Source organism: Epinephelus lanceolatus, chromosome 11 (assembly GCF_041903045.1).
Source record: "Epinephelus lanceolatus isolate andai-2023 chromosome 11, ASM4190304v1, whole genome shotgun sequence".
Taxonomy (NCBI): domain Eukaryota; kingdom Metazoa; phylum Chordata; class Actinopteri; order Perciformes; family Serranidae; genus Epinephelus; species Epinephelus lanceolatus.
The window spans coordinates 13,313,934-13,333,496 of NC_135744.1; the positions used below are offsets into that span (position 1 = coordinate 13,313,934).

General features: G+C 41.6%; 1 protein-coding gene across 4 annotated transcripts in view; it reads right to left on the reverse strand.

Annotated features, from left to right (window-relative positions):
* Positions 1-19,563, reverse strand: part of usp28 (ubiquitin specific peptidase 28) — a 45,962-nt gene that overhangs the window by 15,286 nt on the left and 11,113 nt on the right. For 2 of the 4 annotated variants that reach the window (XM_033648275.2, XM_033648267.2), the window contains exons 6-21: positions 16,295-16,381; positions 16,038-16,175; positions 14,303-14,370; positions 14,129-14,205; positions 13,891-14,039; positions 12,354-12,481; positions 12,029-12,124; positions 11,512-11,685; positions 11,035-11,243; positions 9,187-9,257; positions 8,139-8,367; positions 6,819-7,160; positions 6,555-6,694; positions 4,134-4,412; positions 2,438-2,533; positions 1,470-1,648 (exon numbers count right to left, since the gene is read on the reverse strand). In XM_033648275.2, coding sequence (XP_033504166.1) covers positions 1,470-1,648; positions 2,438-2,533; positions 4,134-4,412; positions 6,555-6,694; positions 6,819-7,160; positions 8,139-8,367; positions 9,187-9,257; positions 11,035-11,243; positions 11,512-11,685; positions 12,029-12,124; positions 12,354-12,481; positions 13,891-14,039; positions 14,129-14,205; positions 14,303-14,370; positions 16,038-16,175; positions 16,295-16,381 — 2,462 coding nt within the window. The remainder of the gene's footprint in view (positions 1-1,469; positions 1,649-2,437; positions 2,534-4,133; positions 4,413-6,554; positions 6,695-6,818; positions 7,161-8,138; positions 8,368-9,186; positions 9,258-11,034; positions 11,244-11,511; positions 11,686-12,028; positions 12,125-12,353; positions 12,482-13,890; positions 14,040-14,128; positions 14,206-14,302; positions 14,371-16,037; positions 16,176-16,294; positions 16,382-19,563) is intronic. The other 2 variants (XM_033648285.2, XM_033648295.2) reach the window with 2 other exon arrangements.

Sequence of the window (19,563 nt, forward strand, 5' to 3'; positions counted from 1 at the left end):
GCGTACACACACAAAAAAGGGAATTATGCACATAACTCTGAAAACCTGAAGCTCATGTATCAACAGCGAGACTCCAGACTGCTGAAGTCTCAGCATGATTTCACTGTTTTCACTCAAAAAGAAAATTTAAATCACTTTTTAGCAAAACTCGAAGCACAGATCGCATCATATAGCACAGTTTGGTCACCCTGAAGACACTGGCCTTCAAAATGCCACATCCTAGCTCTGTTCAAACTCAACTGGCAAAACACTCCCATCATGTGTCAGAGCATAAAGGAGGCCTTGAGACCATGTTGGGGGGAAAATGGTGCAGCAAAGAGAACAGAGAGGAACGACTATGAGAAAACATTTATTTTGAGGCCAGTTTAGTCTCCTGAACATTTTACTGTGTTACAGTAACAAACAAATATTTTCCCTTTTTTGTATTTGTGCACTGATTTCATCATTTCATCACCAGGACAGTCTAAACACTGTCTTAAAGTGCTGTAGTTTTTCTCATGTTACTCACAGTGCCAGTGCAGTTACTGTGATTTGCCATAAGTGACTTTCTCATATCAACTTTTACAGTATGACTCTGGGAAGCTTTGTCTATCCAATGAGCTCCCATGTGCATTGTAATTGCTGTTATCCTATGTATGTACGTTAGAATTTATATATATATATATATATATATATGTTATGTTGGGATGGTGGAGTGGGATAGGAGGGATGTACAGTAGCTGTTGTAAAGACTGACACTTTCCTTTTTTCTGCAGTGTACTGTATGTACCAAAAAAATGCAGTCTATGTTGGGACACACACAAAAAAATCTTTAAGAAATGAGAAAAAAGGAAATAATTTCTACACATTTTTATACATCTGAATTCTGAATACGTTACATGGCCTCATGAAGCCAAATCATATATAACAATATTTTGATGGTAGTGTTTTAAATTTAGTCTGTGACATCAGGGATCAGCATGCCCAGGACCCCTGCCTGCTGCCCGGCACAGAGTGCACCCAACCCTGATTCCTGTCCCTGCAGGTGGTGAGCCCACAGCCTCAATTATTCGGGCTGAGCCCCACTGGGCTACAGGGAGGGCCCCAATGTCCCCATACAGGGCGAGGTACTCGAGGTCATATCAAAGCCCCTCCCCTGGGACCACTTTGCCTTGGGAGACCCTAGCAGGGTCTATTAGCCTTGGACAACACAGCTCCCATGATCATAGGGACAACTGTTTAATTGGAGCTATGTTGGAGGTATTCATATGATCGTTGTGTGAATCATTTTGTATTCATTTTGGTGTAAAGAATCAGTTTTGATTCCAGTGTTTCATTTTGCAAGAGAGTTTTGACTAAATAGTTATTTCTTTTCAGTTTTGTGTTTGAGCTACAGTTTCAGAAACTTGTGCCCAAACGATGGGGAAAAACTGGTATAGACTGATTTCCGAGGCTCATTGAGGGTCCATTTGTCTGCTATCTGTGTGTACCTCTCATCAAAGCTCAGGTTGCGGTCAGTAAATTGCTCCAGCAGCGTTCTCTCAATGATGCGATTGGGTGCCTTGTTCTGGAAGAAGTAGACCAGAGCATGCTGCAGACGAGCGTCCTCCTGGGGTGTGGTCTCCTCCTGGGAGAGCTCATACAAGCGGGAATACTCCTCGTGGAAGGCCTGAAGGAACAGTGGGAAACGTATCTTAGATTTAATTATATTTTAATTCTCCGATATGCCCATAGTGAGCAAACATGTAACAGCACTAGATAGATTTTATTTGATGCAGCAACCTCTCAGTGACCGACCTCAGAATGACTCATACAAAAACTGAGTATGTTTGAGAGTTTTGGTGCGAACAGAGTTAAGACAGGCAGACATTATTCATTTGTTATGGGTTACCAAAGTTGAAAGTCTCATCAAAAATACACACAAACAAGTAAATTATTCGTATGAAGCCAAGTTTCTCCTCACATGAGGACAAAATATGGATTTTTCAACTTAGACACTGGGAGACTATTTGCAATATTTTCTGTGTTTCTGAGTGTTTGCCGTGTTGTCATTAAAATGTTGGGAATATTGGATTTCATGAGTCAAAAGACAAGGTTAAAACGCTCATCTTGTTATTGACTTTGACCTTCCTGTATTTGGAATAGTTCATAAAAAATCTGGTCTTCATCATTTATAGAAAGAAATCTTTAGCAGGCGTCTGATCCTCTATAGCTGCTTGTTGTTAACACAGTACATGCTGTGTGCCGATGAATAAAGAAATTGCCTCGCAGCCAAAAGGTACCTCACTATATGTGAATGTTTCTGTCTTTATGTCCTGATTCTGATACATATGTGGGGAAAGAAAGAACTAATTGAATGTAGACGTGTAAATATTTCATGTTGGCTGGCAAACTATTTCAGAAAACTATTTCGTGGATGCGAGATGTGAGAACCTCCAGTATCCCTGCAGGACCGTACCTTGATGAGGCCAGCCTCAGGGCCTTCCTTATCGAAAGTTTGCCTGGCCTTGGCTATGGCGAGGATGACTCCCTGCATCGCTGGAGTCAGCATCATCTATGAAATGAGTGTGAGGAGCAGAAACAAGAGTGAAGCAAACAGTTTGACAATTAAGGCTGCTTGTGATGTCTGCGGAAACATCTTGAACTTCCTTTACGATAAACTATGCAGGATTTTCCTAAACAACAATGTATAAACTCATACAAAAGATAATTCCTTACAATCATTATTCATTACCCACTAGAAGTGTGTGACGTATTCATCTGTAGAGACCCTGCCCTCTGCCCGTGTTATAAAAAGGTAGTGACCACGTGCCAGACCGTAAGCAGCATGCATCCAAGAGGAAGCAACAAAAATCGCAGACACAGCACTGGAAACATGCAAATATAAGAGGTGAAATGCCGATATGGGGTTGGCTTTCATTTTCTGTTTTGGCTGGCAATACTGTTTACAAACAGGAATCCTGCAAAGTATCTTTACCTTTAGAGTCAAAAATTAAAACTGCAAAACAGCAACAATCAAATGCATCGCTATAAGTTGTGAAAGAGCAGCAGGAAGAACAAAATCACACACTCACAGGCTTTAATAATGATTTCTGTGTCTCAATGGTCAACCTTGGCTAAATTTTGAATTGATGTTGAACTATTAATCAGTCCGGTGGAGTCATAAATGTGAACTCCTGCCCAGAAGAGTGAGAGCAGACAGATCCTGTCTTCATTTTAAGGCTCTCCGATTGCAATTTTTACTTTTGGTTAAGGTCTTGTTTTTTACTGTTTTTTCACCGGTCTAACAAGAAAAAATAAGAAAGAAAAAACTTTACCACCTGCTCCACACACATTTATCCATTACACATAGGCAGATACCCCCAAAAGGAAAATAAATAACACAAATAAATTGGAATGAGAGAGACATTGGTGACATTGTCGTGCTGCCAGTTTCCATATTCTCAACAAAGGCTAAAAAAGGCTGCCAAAATAGTGTGACATTTCAAAGTACACCTTCTGAGAGTACATCTATTCTTCTCCAGTTTAAGATATTACATGATTTCCCTGATCCAGTAACTACAGGAGGCCTACATTTTCCCTTTTCCACCAACATTAAACTGGTTCTGGTATAATTTTGCTACTTCTGTTTACTTACACTGTGCATGGTACAACGCCCTCCGCTGATGACACATTTATGATTACAAAGGTTCTGTGCAAAACTGGTAGAAATGTGGACGGGTTCGCTGGATAGCACCAATATATCCAAGACCAGCTCAAGAACCAGAGCTTATTTGGTGGAAAAGAGGGATGTCTTGGGGCCAATGGCTCTTCAGTTTTTCAAATTATTTTAGAAAAGGTCTTGAAGATGGTTTGCCAAAATGTGTATAGCCTTAGACATGTCCAAAGCAGGCAACAGAGTGGCTGGAGCCTGCCTGCATTGGTCACATGTTGGCTTTACTGGCTTAAATGTTATAAAGTCTGACTTTAAACCAATGCAGACACTGCACAATGTCGATTTGAATAACAGCATGCCTATGACATATCGAAGATGCATTTATCCTCAAATTTCACCCAGTTTAATTTATTTCTGGAGCCACTAACTTGAGATGTTCACAAGTGCAGCTACGTTGTACGAGCTACTGACTTCATATTACATTATGGCACCTACTCACCTCCTCATTGTATCCATCAGCATCAGCTCTCACCATGATCCTGCCAACATTTGGGATCTCCACTTCTGAGACCTCATTCTCAGTCTGTCGCTGTCTAGCTGGGACCTCCTGCTGCTGCAACTCATCCTCCTGCTTTGCTTCATGTTCAGGAGCTTCTCTGGAAGCCTCCGGCTCACCTTCAGCTTGAGGGCTGCCGCCTGCTGCCTGCGTGTCATCGTTTTCCTCATGGAGGTCAGGTGGTGCCTGGTTACTGAGCTCTGCTTCAGGGCCAACAGGAGTCTGATAGAGACAGATTTAACAAACTGCATATGACTATACCTTCTTTCTATTCTATCTATAATCTATATAAGTGCTTATCCTGTTTAGGGCTCTGCATAGTGCACCTACACTAATCTACACCTCTGTATGTGTTACAAACACCTGTGTATATATCTAAAAATGTCATACAGCATGTGCTTCTATTTTAACTCCAGTCGGACAGTGAACAAATTGGCTCAGGGAGTGTGTGAAATTCAAAATGGCTACTTGTATCCAGTGAAAGGTTGGTCTTATTATATGAAGTCAGGGAGGGTTAGCAGACAGACTGCAGCTCAATACATTTGGAAAAACACTCACTTACATGTGACGAATCAGTGTGTCAGTGGGGCTCCTGACACCAATGGCAAGACAGAGTTATTATCTCAACTAAATTACCAGTTTATTTAATGTCACTTAAAAGAACAGCCCACAATAAATGTTTATGATGGTCATGTAGCACCCAATAGTGTAATAATTTCCTGAAAATGTAATAATATGTGCACTTGACTCAATCGAAAATGTAATAAACCCCAATAATAACCTTATAAAACAAAAGTTGTTTTGTTGGATTGCGGTTAGTTTCAGGAGGTAGTGTTTTGTTGGAAATCTGTGGTATAGACCGTTTAGAAAAGAGTCACCTGGGGTCTCCTGTGCTGCTCAGAGGCTTATCTGATCCGGAATTCTGGATCCTTAAGCTCTGTTCAGACCAAAGATTCCCCACAAGACAAGTTGAAAAAGGCAACCACTTGCAATGTGCCGTTCTGCAACGTTTTATAAACCTGCCAGTTCACACCAATGCAACTAGATGAGATCTCTAGTCAATAACTCTCTGTACGTCCGTTATGATTTCCAGCTTCTCAGGTTTATTTTGTGGCTGAATATAATTTGTAGCTTCTTAAAATCTTAATGAGGATAGTGATAGTGAGATACTGGCTACAGCTGCATTTGTAGAAGAGATGAAATGCCGAAAAACAGAAACAAAAAGAGCATCAGATGGACTGTATTCATAATAAATACTCCACAATAATATAGATAACCTGCGCCAATTAATCAGTCAGTGAGGATGTGTGTGTGTGTGCGGGGCATAAGTACATATAGCAAGCAGCAGCGACCCACCGACACCGGCACACCCTGAGGATGCAAACAGAGGGCTCAGTGGGGACAGAGCACCTGCTGCAGCAAGCCAACACGTCGTCTGCAGTCATTTTGACTTGACCAGCAGACTTCACTACAAGCTGATTGGCTGTTGAAACAGGTGACATGCTTTAAAACCAGCCATCTGCGATTTGACCAGCTGAGCTGCAGGTGACACCATCAGCTGGCTTGAGTCGAGCTCAGACCAAACCAGTTCACACTGCTGAAACATTTCTCTGCCACGTTCTGAAACGGTTTCATCTCGTCGCTAATTATTGGTCTGAGCTGGGCTTTCCATATGGTGGTCTCCAAAGGAGGCAAGTCTATCACCCTCTCAAGGAGACCAGGATGTAGGTGCACGTCCTTGAGTTTCTGCACATGTGCATATGGCTGTATGGTGCTCAGGGTCTGCGCTTTAACCCAGTGGTCATTCTCTGATTTCAAATCAAATGTGTAGCCTAATCTAATAACAGTCTTAGATTCTTAAAACACAAAACGTAGAACTCTGGACAGAAAATGAACATAGTATTATCCCTCATGTATTACATCATCAGTTCTGGGAAAATAAAACACATTAAAGTGTAATAAATTCTCAATAATAACTACATTTTTTAGGAGATCATTACATTCTTGGGTACTACAGGTCATTTTTGCATTCTGTAGTGCATGGTGTTGTATTGGTCTGCATTGGTGTTCCTAATATTTTGACCACAACAAAAACTGAAAGCGATGAAGTGAAAGTTGTATGATGTGCCCCCAAACAAGCTCCTGACTATTAAACCAATAAAGTGATGGCAGTAATTACCCCTAACCTTTGGTTCATCAGTGCATTACTCCGTCTGACATTAAGCCTGGATCTGTGTTGCTATGCTAAGTGGTGGAATGGGATCCTTGACCCAGATGTACACACTCTATTTATGTGGCCTAAAATTTCTGACCCATATTCCACAGAGGGGGAGTGGGTGGGTGATGTGTCACAGACTTGCCCACCTGACTCTGAAGCTCCTTCTCAGCGGAGGTGGAGCTCTGGCTTGGCTCCAGGGTGTCAGTGACTGCCGCACTGCTGGTGTCGTCTGGCTGGCAGCCGGCGCCCTGTGATGGTGGTGGGGGTGGTGTTAACTCTGATTCTTCTGGGGTCAAAAAGAGAAAGAGAGAGGAGACAGGCTGTGAGTGGACACACATGACTGTGATGAAAAGTACTGCTAAGTAGTTATATTTTTATTGTTCCCTCTTCTCTCATCGCCACATACAGACCTTCAGGTTTCTCTAAGGAATCAGGCTCTGGCTCTGGCTCCTTCTCTGCTTCTGGCTCTGGTTGTGGCTCTGAAGAAGCTCCCTGGTCCGACTCTTCAGTAGCTGGTCCTGACTGGGGTGCTGGCTCGACAGGTGTTTGCTGTATATTTTCAGGACTGGGGTTTGGGGGCTCTGCAGACGCTGTTGACTCTCCCTGTGGCGCTGCGGTCTGGCAGAACTGCTCCTCCCATTCACTGAGCTCCTGCTGGAACCAGCGGTTATCTTCATGGACATAGCGTCTGAGGACAGGTGGCAGGGAGTCCATGCCATGCAGCACCTGGCCTGTCTCATCATCTGTGTCTTCTGGGTGGATGGGGGACAGTGTCAGTTCACAGATAATTAGAAATAGTTTAGAAATTACTGTAGAATAAATTAATTACTGTTATACATACTTGCAGTTTTCAATAGGCTAATGTTGTTAATACATATTTACACAATGGTTAAATACATAAGAGGACTGTGCTTATACTGTTCTGGTTTCTAACATGATGGAATAGCCTGCTTCTCAATATCAGGATACACCTTTCATGCACTAAAAGACTTAAAATACTTTTTAAACGAGACCAAAGTCTGACACCCTCTCACATCTTAAGATTGGGCTTCTTTCACAAATATCTTCTGGAGTGTTTTCTAAAAATTGGTCTGAAGAAATGTCCTTAGAAAAACCTACAGCAGATTCAAACGGCAGAACTGTTAAGACCAGTGTTCTTATAATGATGAATCCCACTGTCCTCGTAAGTTAGAAGTGTGTGCCAATTGATCCTAATTGCCCCGCAAATCCCCATATAAGGTTATGAGACCGCAGGGCTGTGTGCACACACAGAAAGTGAAGAGGAAGACGAAGCTGAGCAAATTAAGTCAAGAATGCCTGACTGAAAGTCTGAAGAGGGTGGAGCACCAGACGCCAAACATTAAAAAAACATCTGTTTTGAAGTGGAGGTGCTTCTGCAGAAAGTGAATGCTAAATGAGACGAGTTTTATTTAGTAGTGTCAGGAGTGGGTGTAAAATAACACAAAAAGATGCATGGGATGCTAAAAATATGTGTTTATCAACCACCTGACCTGCAAACTGTATCCACTACAGTCACACAAATGTGAGGACTGGGGACAGAGACAAGCACTGTGAGAGAGTCAGCACACACCACAGTTTTCTCCTACTACATTTTGTTTCTCCTTTCTGCAGTGCCACTGCAATAATCCAATATACCCTCTAAAATTATTCAAGGTTAATCTCATCTCATCAAATTGAATCAAACAACTGAAACACACTCAGAGATGTACCTGTAATGAGATAGGGTAGCCTGTCATCGATGTACATCAGGCAGTAGGCACTGGCGTTGGTCATGCCCCCGAATGAGTCTCGCTCCAGCTCCTCCCATGATGACTCAGTGATGCTTACATCGTTGTACTTCATCCAGCGCTGATTGGCATGGTCGTAGATGTAGGCCCAGTAATGGCCTGCTGATGCCTGGCCTTCATGGACGAGCACTGCATGGAGTCTGTAGGGTGCCTTAATAAGAGCAGAGTGGGAGACAGCACTGAATCCCAGCTGTATAAAACACTGAAGCCCTGTAACACTGGGATCCGATATCCGAGTACTGAGATGTGACCGTGCAACTCTTAAGACCAGTTCAGACCAAAGATTTGTGACGAGATGAAACCGTTTCAGAACATTGCAGAGGAAAGTTTCAGCGGTTCGAACTGGCCGGTCTGAACTTGACTACTTATGTCCCGCCCACACACACACACTCTCATTGACTGATTAACTGGTGCTGGTTATTTATATTATTGTAGCGTATTAATTATGAATACAGTCCATCTGATGCTCTTTTTGTTTGTTTTTCACCGTTTCATCACTACTGCAAATGCAGCTGTAGCCACTATCACTATGTATCACTATCTTCATTCATATTTTAAGAAGCTGTAAATTATATTCAGCCACAAAATAAACCCGAAAAGCTGGAAATCAGAACAGAAGAACAGAGAGTTGTTGCATTGAGATGATACACAACCTCATCTAGTTGACTTGGTGTGAACCTGCAGGTTTTTAGAACGTTGCAGAACTGCGCATTGAAAGTTGTTGCCTGTTTCAACTCGTCTCGTCTTGAATCTTTGGTCTGAACTGGGCTTTAAATCCACTGTAGTGTGATATTCATCTGACAGGTTCTTATTTGTATTCTGTTCTGTTTACATTACATTATTTTCTGTTTCTCCACAGAGATCAATAAAGTTTCATCCAGTCTCAGCTGCTGCTCTCTCTGCAGCTGTAGATGTAAAACGTAATTGAATTGCTGTTTGCCAGAGTGAATTAGTTGAATGTAAGTCTTACCTGGCAGAGACTGTTGTCTGAGTACATGCCCTCCAGCATCTGAGTGAGCCTGTCGATGCTGGCCTTTAGCTCTGGCACACACACACACACACCAACATACACACAAAACAAAACAAAACAAAAAGAAATGAATTTCTCATGTTTTTTTATTCTTTTACCTATTATTTGCTTCATAACGGGAAAGTTTGGAGGAGCCAGGTTAAATTCAGAGGAATACAACTCAGCAATTCCCACATGTTATAATATATTACCTGGGATTCTTTTTTGGTTCAGGTGTGCAGCTCTGAACCAGTGGAGACTATTTCCCATGGTGTGCTGAAGTTCTTGCCTCATTTGCACCACTTATTTATATTTATATTTATAGTTACATCTATATACCAGGTATTTTGGTGCGACCAAGTGGGAGAAGAAGTGCAGCAGAAAAAAGTGCCTTTGGCAAATCAGGGGCTCACTGCAATCTCACTGTCAAGACTGACCTCGTTCTGCACCATCTGCTGTTACCAGTTTGTAAGTAGTTTGTGTTGCATTTATACCAAGTGGCAACCTGTGGGGCTGAGAAATGAAGCAAAAGCTGGCGTTCCTCTAATGGCCACTTGAGTTTGGCCCCAGAATCCAGCCAGTCCCCATAGACCCCCATGTTAAAATGCTAAATGTTACGCAAAATTAAGGGCAGGCCGCTTTGGGCGACAGGCTGCCTGCTGATCGTGTCCTCAGATCCACCCCTTCCTCCACAGTGCCATCCTCTTGCCCAAATATGGTCACTTCTGGCTCCAGAAAAGTGGGATGGCGACAACCGAAATGCTGAGTCTACAAACCAGCGGGTGACGTCACAGTAGCTACGTCCAAAATGTTTATGATCTATGAGTAATACAGTGCTCTAATCCAGTGGTTCCCAACTGGTGGGTCAGGGTCCAAAAGTGAGTCTCGGGGCCATTCTGAATGGACTTGCAAACGTGTCAAGTTTGTAAAAAACACACTTTATTTTTAAGTACAGTGAATTTCCGGCACAGAGCTTTTATTTTGAAGTACCGTTTCCCGATAGCTACTTGACAGAGATGGCAAACGAGCTCAAGGACATGGCCAAACACAAGTATGACGCCAAATGTATTAAACTGTGTGGACCTTGAACTAATGAGAAAGGAGAAATCTGGACCCTGTGGCTGGACCAGTTGGGAACCACTGGTGTAATCAATATTTTTGTATAAACAATTGATAGAATTACTATGTGTAATGTATACACGTCACTTATCGTGAGGAAGGAACTCAGAGTTTTCACCCTGTTCTGCTGTCCCTCTCAGCTCTCTGCAGCATTTTAGTGCCTTTCAGTTCATTGTTTTGGTTTTAAGCACCATAACTTTAATATTTCAGTTCACTCTCACCGCACTCATCAACGCTGTAGCCAGCTAAACCTGATAACCATCTGTTAACCATCTGCCCGGCACAGAACGGCAGACAGACAAAAATTCACAACAAATTAGAAGGGAACTCAGAGAACGCAGACCTCCATCAAGGCCAAATGCTTTATCTTGCGATGAAAAACAAAAAATAACTTGTGTATCTGCCCTGGATTTGGATCTCCTCCAAAGTTGAATCGGTTCTTCCTTGGCTCATGCTACACTCTTGTAAGTTTCCAGAAAATCAGGCGGGTAGTTTTCCGTAATCTTGCTGACAAACAAACCAACCAACCAACAAAACCATGACCTCCATGGCAAAGGTAACTAATTTAGCAGCTAAAGAGCCAGAAACAGAGACTGTTATGCTAAGATAGCTAAGCACATCAAGACTTGTATGGATCTGTGTTAAAAGCAATGTATCAGTAGTATTACGTGCACTATTGCAGTAGCATACCATTTATGTCATTCTCTACTTCGGCCCTCCAACGCTGCAGGCAGGTCTTCACAAAGTGCAGCTCCTCTTCAGTGATGCTATGGGGGGCTGGATGTGGTGGGCAGTCAATGGGGTGTCTGCACTGGGTGAAGGGCTTGTATATAGGAGTCCGCTGGCAACTGGAAACACTGGAAGCCAGGCCCTCCGATGAATCTGTATCTCCAGTTTCACTGAGGGAAGCAAGAAAAACATCAAAGGCCTGTAAATAAATCCAGTATGTTCAATACTGTAAGTGAATATTCTTTTCATTAAACAAATGTTATTCTCTTCAAGGAGATTAATATCAGACAAACAAGATGTAAAGAATTACTTTTTTCAATTTAACCCCAAATATTAGTATCATCAGCATAGAAAGAGGCATTAGGTATATGAATAATATACTGTGAGTGTAAAAGTCTGTAGATATTTGTATATGTTACACTGCTGTGTCTACTCAACCTGTTGTCTGTGGAGATGGGTTCACTGAGGGGGTGGTTTGCAGGAGTTGGAGAAGCTGGTCTCAGATCTTCAGCTGGGGAAACACTCGATGGCTTGGTGGTAGCGAACTCCAGCACAAACTGCAGCATGTCAGCCAGAGGATACTTGGCAGGTCCCGAGCCATAGTTTTTGTAGCTGTGATTAAGAACAGAACACCTTGAGTATTTCATTTTATTGGACCAGTCCACTGAGATTCAAAATGTTTTTAAGGGAGTCCTGGCCAAGACATCAGCATGAAGAATTTCGCAGAGAAGAACAAAGAGACTAAAAACACACCAGCAAAACAAGCAGCGTTCAGTAACCATATATGTGCATTCAGTGGTCAAAAAGTCCTTAATCCTGTATACTCATGATAGAATCTAGTTTACGGTGACTCTGTAGCTGACACCAACATGAGAGAACATTAAAAGCACTTTCATCAAAGCAAGTGTGGGATTTGTGGATGCTTTTTAAAGTCATGTCTCAGCAGTTAACTTACCACTCAAGTTTCTGTTGAAGGGCTGCAAGTTGCTCTTTAAGTTTCTTCACTTCTACTCTCCTCTCATGGGTCTGTTTTATGTTTTTGTGCAGATATCTGGACACAGGAAAAAAACATCAGGCAATTCCCAGAGATTTGTTTAAATGTTTAAATAGACAGATAACAGCTTCGATTATTCTTGCCTCCTATAATTGATGGTATAATGGCCTATATGTTCTTTAAAGTTATCCCCATTCCTACTTCAGAAGCTTATTCTATGGTGTTGGAACGAGTGAAACTGAATGAACGTGCACATCTATGGCTGCGCTGTTCGTACAAAGCTCACCTGTCCATATAAATGATTTGTGAGAACTCCAGTTTCTTGTGGATCTTTTCAGGACGACCAAGCTGGGTGTTGAATTCAAATCTGGATAGTTCAAATGTCAAGACGGGTGGTAGCTTTTTGAACCATCTCTGCAACCAAGAGAAAATACGATTGTCTTAGCAAATCATCAACATCTACAAAATACTTTCAGGGCTGTTCTTTAATTATCAGAGGAGGGGGGTGGCTGGGGTTTTTGACCCTCCCTAAAGCGACAAATGTTCTTCCTGGCGGACAGTGATGACCCTCCCTCCACCATTAATTAGTGATTAGTTTTCTAAGACCTACCCTTTGATGTTTGAAAGGTAAAGGTTAAAAGTTGAAAATGAAATTTGGAGCTGAAAAAAGTCTCGGTTCTTCTTGTCCTGCATGCTGGTTAGTTCATGCAGAAGGTTTATTTATGGGCAAATTTTAAAGGAGACATAGATTTTTTTTATGAAATATCACTAGTTAAGGCTCAGATTTGTTTGTTTTTCTCTGACGTAAGGGTGGACACATGATGTGTCCAAAAACAGAAATTTGCAAATTTCTTTATTAAAAGAGATTAATAAGAGAGTTTAGTTTTGGGTTATCTGAAGTACAGGATATATTAATTTCCTCTATTACACTATATTATGGCCAAAGGAGATCATTGATCTTTCCCAACCCTTTTAAAGATGTGGGAAAGAGATCTGGGGATGTTTTAGATTAGAATACCTGGTTAAACATTTTCCATTTACAAGTAACAACATCAAGGAAACTAATTTCACGTCTATCCATGAATAATTCTATCTCACTCCCATAAAAATGCATAAAATTTCCAAGGACAATACACCTAACTGTCCGAGATGCAAAACTGACGAATGAACATTCATGCAGGTGTTTTGGCGATGTCATCTGTTAAAACAAATTCTGGAATTCGGTTCATTCATTCACAACATCAGTCCTGGAAATAACATTTAACTGAAATCCTTGTTTGTATAAAATGACATGCCAGATTCCCAATCACATCTGAAAAAATGCAGAATATAATGACCATAACATACTTAGCAAAGAGATGTATACTTCTATCTTGGAAAAATGAATCACCTCTTTCTTTTCAGCTATTCCTGGACCAAGTACCAGAATTCCTACCACTAGAGAGACTGACCTGACCACTATTTTCTTTCTTTTCAAGAGGAGATCAATAATGAACTTGGACCTGGACTTCTGTGGCCTAGAGCCTTTATATATACATCATAAAGTGGGGACTATTAAGTGTTGTTACCATTCATTTCGTCACTGCTTTCTCTATTTTGTTCTGTTTGGCTTTGGTTTGTTTAGTGCAGTTTTAAGTCCTTCATCTGCAATGCAATTCAATGTAATTTATAATGCCCAGTATCGCAAATCATAATTTGCCTCAGAGGGCTTTACAGTATACGACATCCTTCGGTTCTTGGACCCTCACAGCCAATAAGGAAAAACTCCCCCCCCAGAAAAAAGACCTTTAATGGGGAGAAAACATTGTAATGAAATTGTTCACCTCACGACCAGATGTGGTGCTGTGATCTGACAACACAGACTCAATCTCCTTCTCAACCATAGCGCCTTCTAGGCATTCGTCCAGGTTGTTGAAGCCGTTGACTTGCAGGGGGTACTGGCCAAACTGTTCAATATTACACAACGTCTTACCTAAGCAGAGTCAGAGTCAGAGGGTGAGTGATTGAGAACAGAATTCATATTGTTTGTCACCGTAACAATAACTCTCACGAAAGTCATACCCTCGTGTCTTCTTTCTGTCACAAAGGTGCCATAGAAAAGCTGGACCATGGGGTTTTGTTGCTTGTCTTGTCTGCTACTAAAAGTAAAACATGACATCATATTTATGTTATTTAGTAAACAAAGAGACAAGAGGAATAGTCCATGCACGTGGATCACATCAACACATAACTTACTCAGTGGCAGCCAGCTGAAATGCATCCTCTAGCCAGTCCAGCAGTTTGTGGGAAAACTCACTGACATCCTGAAATAAACACATTAGAAGAAAAATATCAGTAAAAACAAATGTCCTCTATATATTGCCTCAAGGTCAAAGCTAAAATAAGCTGTGTAGTTGTAACATTAAAGGACAGAGTTAGGGTTAAGAATCAATATGTCACATCATGAGTTCATTCATGACCTCAGAAACAGTATATTTTGACAAAAAATATTAACTAAAGGTCCATTTTTCCGAAGGTTTCCTCCTGATCTTAACATCTGGCAAAGACAATTGTCCTCTTCACACCCCATCAGTGCACACACCAGAAAGGCAGTTAAGACACGGGGCCTCCCATTACAAGATGCAGTCTGTTTTGGTTCAGGCACGATCTCGTTCCACTTTTATCCTCCCAAAACACAAACAAAAGCCTCACAACCTTGTTAGAAAATAAGCGAGACAGAATGAGAGAGACAGGGGTGAGCAAAAAACTAAAATATCATTTATTACTTGGTCAGTATTTCATAGGTCACACAGCAGATTTCATGTAGAGAATTCACTGCAGAGGACGCTGCATCGACCCTCTAACAAAATCTGTTCACAGGACAAGCCTCTTGAGACACATCATCTCTTTTTAAAGGGGGTATTTATGTTTTTCTATGTGCATGGGCGCAAGTTTTGTTTCAGTATTTGGAGATACACTTATTAAGCAGGAGGGGCGGCACGGCGATGCAGTGGCTAACACTGTGGCTTCACAGCAAGAGGGTCTGGGTTTAAACCCACCGGCCAGCAGGTAGAGTCTGCATGCCTATCTCCCCTTGTGTCAGCGAGGGCTTTCTCCGGGTTCTTCAGCTTTCTCACACAATCCAAAGACACACAGGTTAGGTTAATTGGTGACTGTAAACAGCCCACAGGTGTCAACGTGAGCATTAATAGCTGTCCGTCTCTATGATCCCTTTTATACCTGGTATTAACGTGTTTTGGGAGATCCAATCGCAAGTGGACAGCGTTAATTCAAGTGTAAACAACCGCCAATCACTCAAACTACTTGCAGAGGTGGTCTGGGACACATTTGACCATGTTTTGTAGTATAAACACTAATGTGTCCTCATGTTTTCCCAACAAGGACTACATCATCAGTGCAGAACATGGTGGTTGTTTTGGTGACAGTGCGCCCTATTTTATGTCGAGCTGGACGAAGAGTAGTTAGACCAATGCATGTTTTTGGCCTTTATTGTACAGGACAGACTAAGTGTGAGGGGGGAGAGAGAGGGGATGATATGCAGCAAGGGGGCATTGGCTGGAATTGAACCCACAGCCACTGCAGCAAGGACAATGTCTCTGTGGGACGTCCACTCAACCCAGTAAGCTACTGGGCACCCATGACCCTCAATTTTTTGGCCCAAAGGATGGAGACTGCTGACAGCGATATCTAGAGCTGTACTGACATAACAGCTAACATGACTAGCAAGCATGCTACAGAGCAGCTAACAAAAAAATGCGTACGTAAAAACTCATCCGCTAAACAAAGCAAACCACAAAATGACAAAAAGCAAACAAAACAATAAAGCTATTTTCATTGCATAATTTCATGATTATTATATTATTATATTGGTGCCTCTGCCTGGAGCCTTATCAACAAATGGGAGGCCCCCTATACTTTAAGTGGACCTTAAGTTAAGATTTTTTGTCATAAGACAGGAAACATATAGTACCTGTTGGGCCTCACTGGTCCGGAAGGCGTCTCGCAGTAACTCCACGGCAGCAGACGGATCCACAAACCTGCGAGTGGAGCCCATCATGAGGGCAAACAGACAACGCAGCTCCTGCATGAAAGCTATGTTCCTCTTGTCCTTTGAACACAAGCTCAGAGTCAAACTTCAGCCCCGTCACACTTTATCACATAGTGGCTATGCTCATATCAACAAAAAAATCCCAACAACTTTTGTGCTGATGACAGTAGTTTACTCACAGAATGGCTCTTACACTTCTCCAGTATTCTCTCAGACAGATGGTAGTTGAGAACCAGCCTCCTGAACACAGGCAGGTGGAACAGTGACTGCAACAAAACAACAAAACAAGAACCATTAATGAAGCTCTCCAGTCATGGTCAGATGTGGGAGATTAGATGGTTCCTGTACAGCAGGGTCGGTCTTTTTTTCACTGTTATAATCATTAAAAAGCAAAAGCAGCATGTGTATACATTCAGTAGGCTATATCTTCAGTAGCTAGCTAGCTAACCCTAAACTTTTCAGGGTTTGATTTTGGTTTTGGAACAGGGAAGAAACGTAAATCTTTTTCCAACCTCTCCAGGTAACGAGTGTCATTAATACATGACGTACCCCAGGTACAACATTTAGCTCCAAATCCACAAAACCAGCCTGAAAATGAAGGAAATCTGAAACGACTGCATTAGAGTCAATGGAGCACAGCTGTGTTGTTGTCGGACCCTGGTCTGAGCCGGCCAGATGCTACGTTATGATTGGCCAGTCTGCCTCCAGAGGGGCGGGATGTAGCAAAGGGGCAATCAAAAGCCTGGTCCCTTTTACTAGCCCAGTGTAGCTACACATTTTGACAAATAAAGGCCTGTCTCTATTAGAGGCCTGGTCTGGTTGCAAAGCAGTTCATTTTTGTTATAGAAGTTCTTCGGCTGTATAAAACTGGATTGTTGGCTACGTCAAATTATATGTCCATTCCTCGACTACTCTGTAAGTTATTCATAGTCCTTTAGTCCATAAGGGTCCTCAGATCAAAAGAATCAAAAGGGTTTTTCCATAGAAATTGATCCAAGTTGAGAGTCTTGTTTTAATAGGATATAGTGGTGTTGTGTCCATATACCGGGTGCCGAAATCCCCAGGTGTTGTAACACTCTCTGTCTAATGTGCTGTCAGTCAGTGCTAGATCAAATGAACGATTCATAATTGATATGTTATCTAAAGCCTAATTGTTATACAATTAATATTCATACTAATTCAAATAAACAATTTGGCTGTATTTTCTGATCTTTGCTGAGCAACAGCTTTGTGTGAGGAATTAAAGGCCTGTCCCAAATACAGGCCTGTTGATTTCAGTGATTTAAGCAAATAATAGCCCGGGCTACGAATAGAAGTATTATGGTATATGCCAAAATTGGCTCCGATCACTAATAAAATCAAATAAAAATATTTCTTTAGCTTCAGGGATGTAACAAAGAAGATACCAGTGTCTCAGAAACTTTTGGAAAATGTTTTGAAAGACGTTTCCAGAATTTAAATGTATTTCTTCTTTAATTTTACAAAAAATACTCGAGCACACAAAGCACACCACTTTGTTATAAGATACTTGTGTTCGTCATGATAAACTAAATGCATTAATACCAGTCAGTTACTCTCGTGTCGTGTGTGGTGGTGAGAGGAGCTTCTGAGCCCTTATGAATATCTTTATACATATTTCCATTTCAGGAGGAAATTCAATTACGGCTTATCTCAGTTTTACTGTAATTTATACCACAAAGGATAATAGAGGGAATATGAGCTGACAACTGAATCATGTAGTCACTCTGCCTCAATCTGATAGCATAATTACTTTTTAAGGCGAGCCTGCTTTATCAAGACTCGGGCTCTGTTGGATCTACAGCAATGGTCGCAATTGTAACAAACAGTATCGACACCAGTGAAAAAAATAAACAAAAGGCTATCATTTGAACGCCATTAGTATTCAAACAACACTGCCTCATTTTCCCATTTCTATTCCCAGATAATAACCCCTGTCCTTTGGGGGTTTCACTCCTACATCAATGCAGAAGCATATCTGAGTTCAACAGAGACAAACAATTACTGTCTGCTTTCTGTCCGTTCCAGGCTCATACTAGGAAGTCCACTGCTCGCTCCATCATCACATCACTCGCTATTTAATTATCCCCACAGCCTGTGCATCTCAATGAGGGCTCCAGTTTCTGCCGGGCCACCTGATAGGCCTGGCTAAATTCAGACTGGAATGGACTTGTAATAGAATTAGCACCTCAGAGAAATACTGCATGCTCTCTTTTGGCAGAAACACCTTTTTGTTGTCTCTCTGATGTTTTTAATAACTTTATAAAGATGACATAGAGTCAGTGAAAAGATGTGATTGAAAGGAGCTCTCTCTGTTTCAGCTGTCAGTTTAAAAACATGTGATGGGAGGTCATTTTGAGGCAGGTCACTGAAAACACAGAAAACTAGTAATAAATTAACCACATGTATATTCATTTTAAAGTGGAAAAAAACCTCTAAGTTATGTTATAGACATTGGTGACAGCAGACTAGAATAACTGCAGGTCAAGTTGCAGTTACAGTTTACATCCATGTCTGTGAAATCATTTTTGTTGACAAGACGAGACGTGATGAAAATGTTAGTGGTGGACTTTCGGACATCAAAAACCGAGAACGGCCGTGCTTATAATTATCTTCAAATGCCACATTAGCGTCGGGCTGGTAAACTCCAGTAAATAGTCTGCACCAGGTTGGTGCGAGTTGTGCGTCTGACTGTGGATGGTGGAGCTGCTGAATGGATTTGTGGAGTTTGTTAGTTGCAATGGTGGCTGTTAGCAGTTAGCTAAAGAATTCAGGCTTTAATGAAGTTATTTTTCTGCTTCTTAACAGTCAGATGGATAAGTCAGAGTTTACAATGAACCTGGGGACAAATCCTAGTTGTCTCACATTAGTAATTTGCGCTGTCAAAGTTTTTGAGAGCATAAATAGAGGGATGTTGAGCCTTTCAAATAATGACCACCAAATTCTAATAAGTTTATTCTTGACTCAAAGTTGATGTTCATACCAAATTTGAGGAAGCTCCCTAAAGGCCTTCTTTAACTACTGCGTTCACAAGAATGAGACGGATGCAAGGTCACAGTGACCTTGACCTTTGACCAAATCACATGTTAGTGTTGGACTAATTCCCTTGAGTTGTTTTTAAGACATCACACTCACAAGAATGAGACAGATGAAGTCACAGTGGGCTTGACCTATAATCACCAACATCTGATCAATTCATCGCTGAGTGCAGGTGGACGTTTGTGCCAAATTTGAGGAAACTCCCACAAAGTGTTCTTGAGGGGACGGACAGATGGATAGATAACCTGAAAACACGATGCTGGCTGCATCTATTGCCAGCGTAGAGGATAAAAACAATCAAAACAATGTTTTAGAGTTTGTTGAAAGCCAAAAAAACAAACGTTTGTTCACTGAATTTAAGGTACGACCCCTCTGACAGACTAAATTTAGA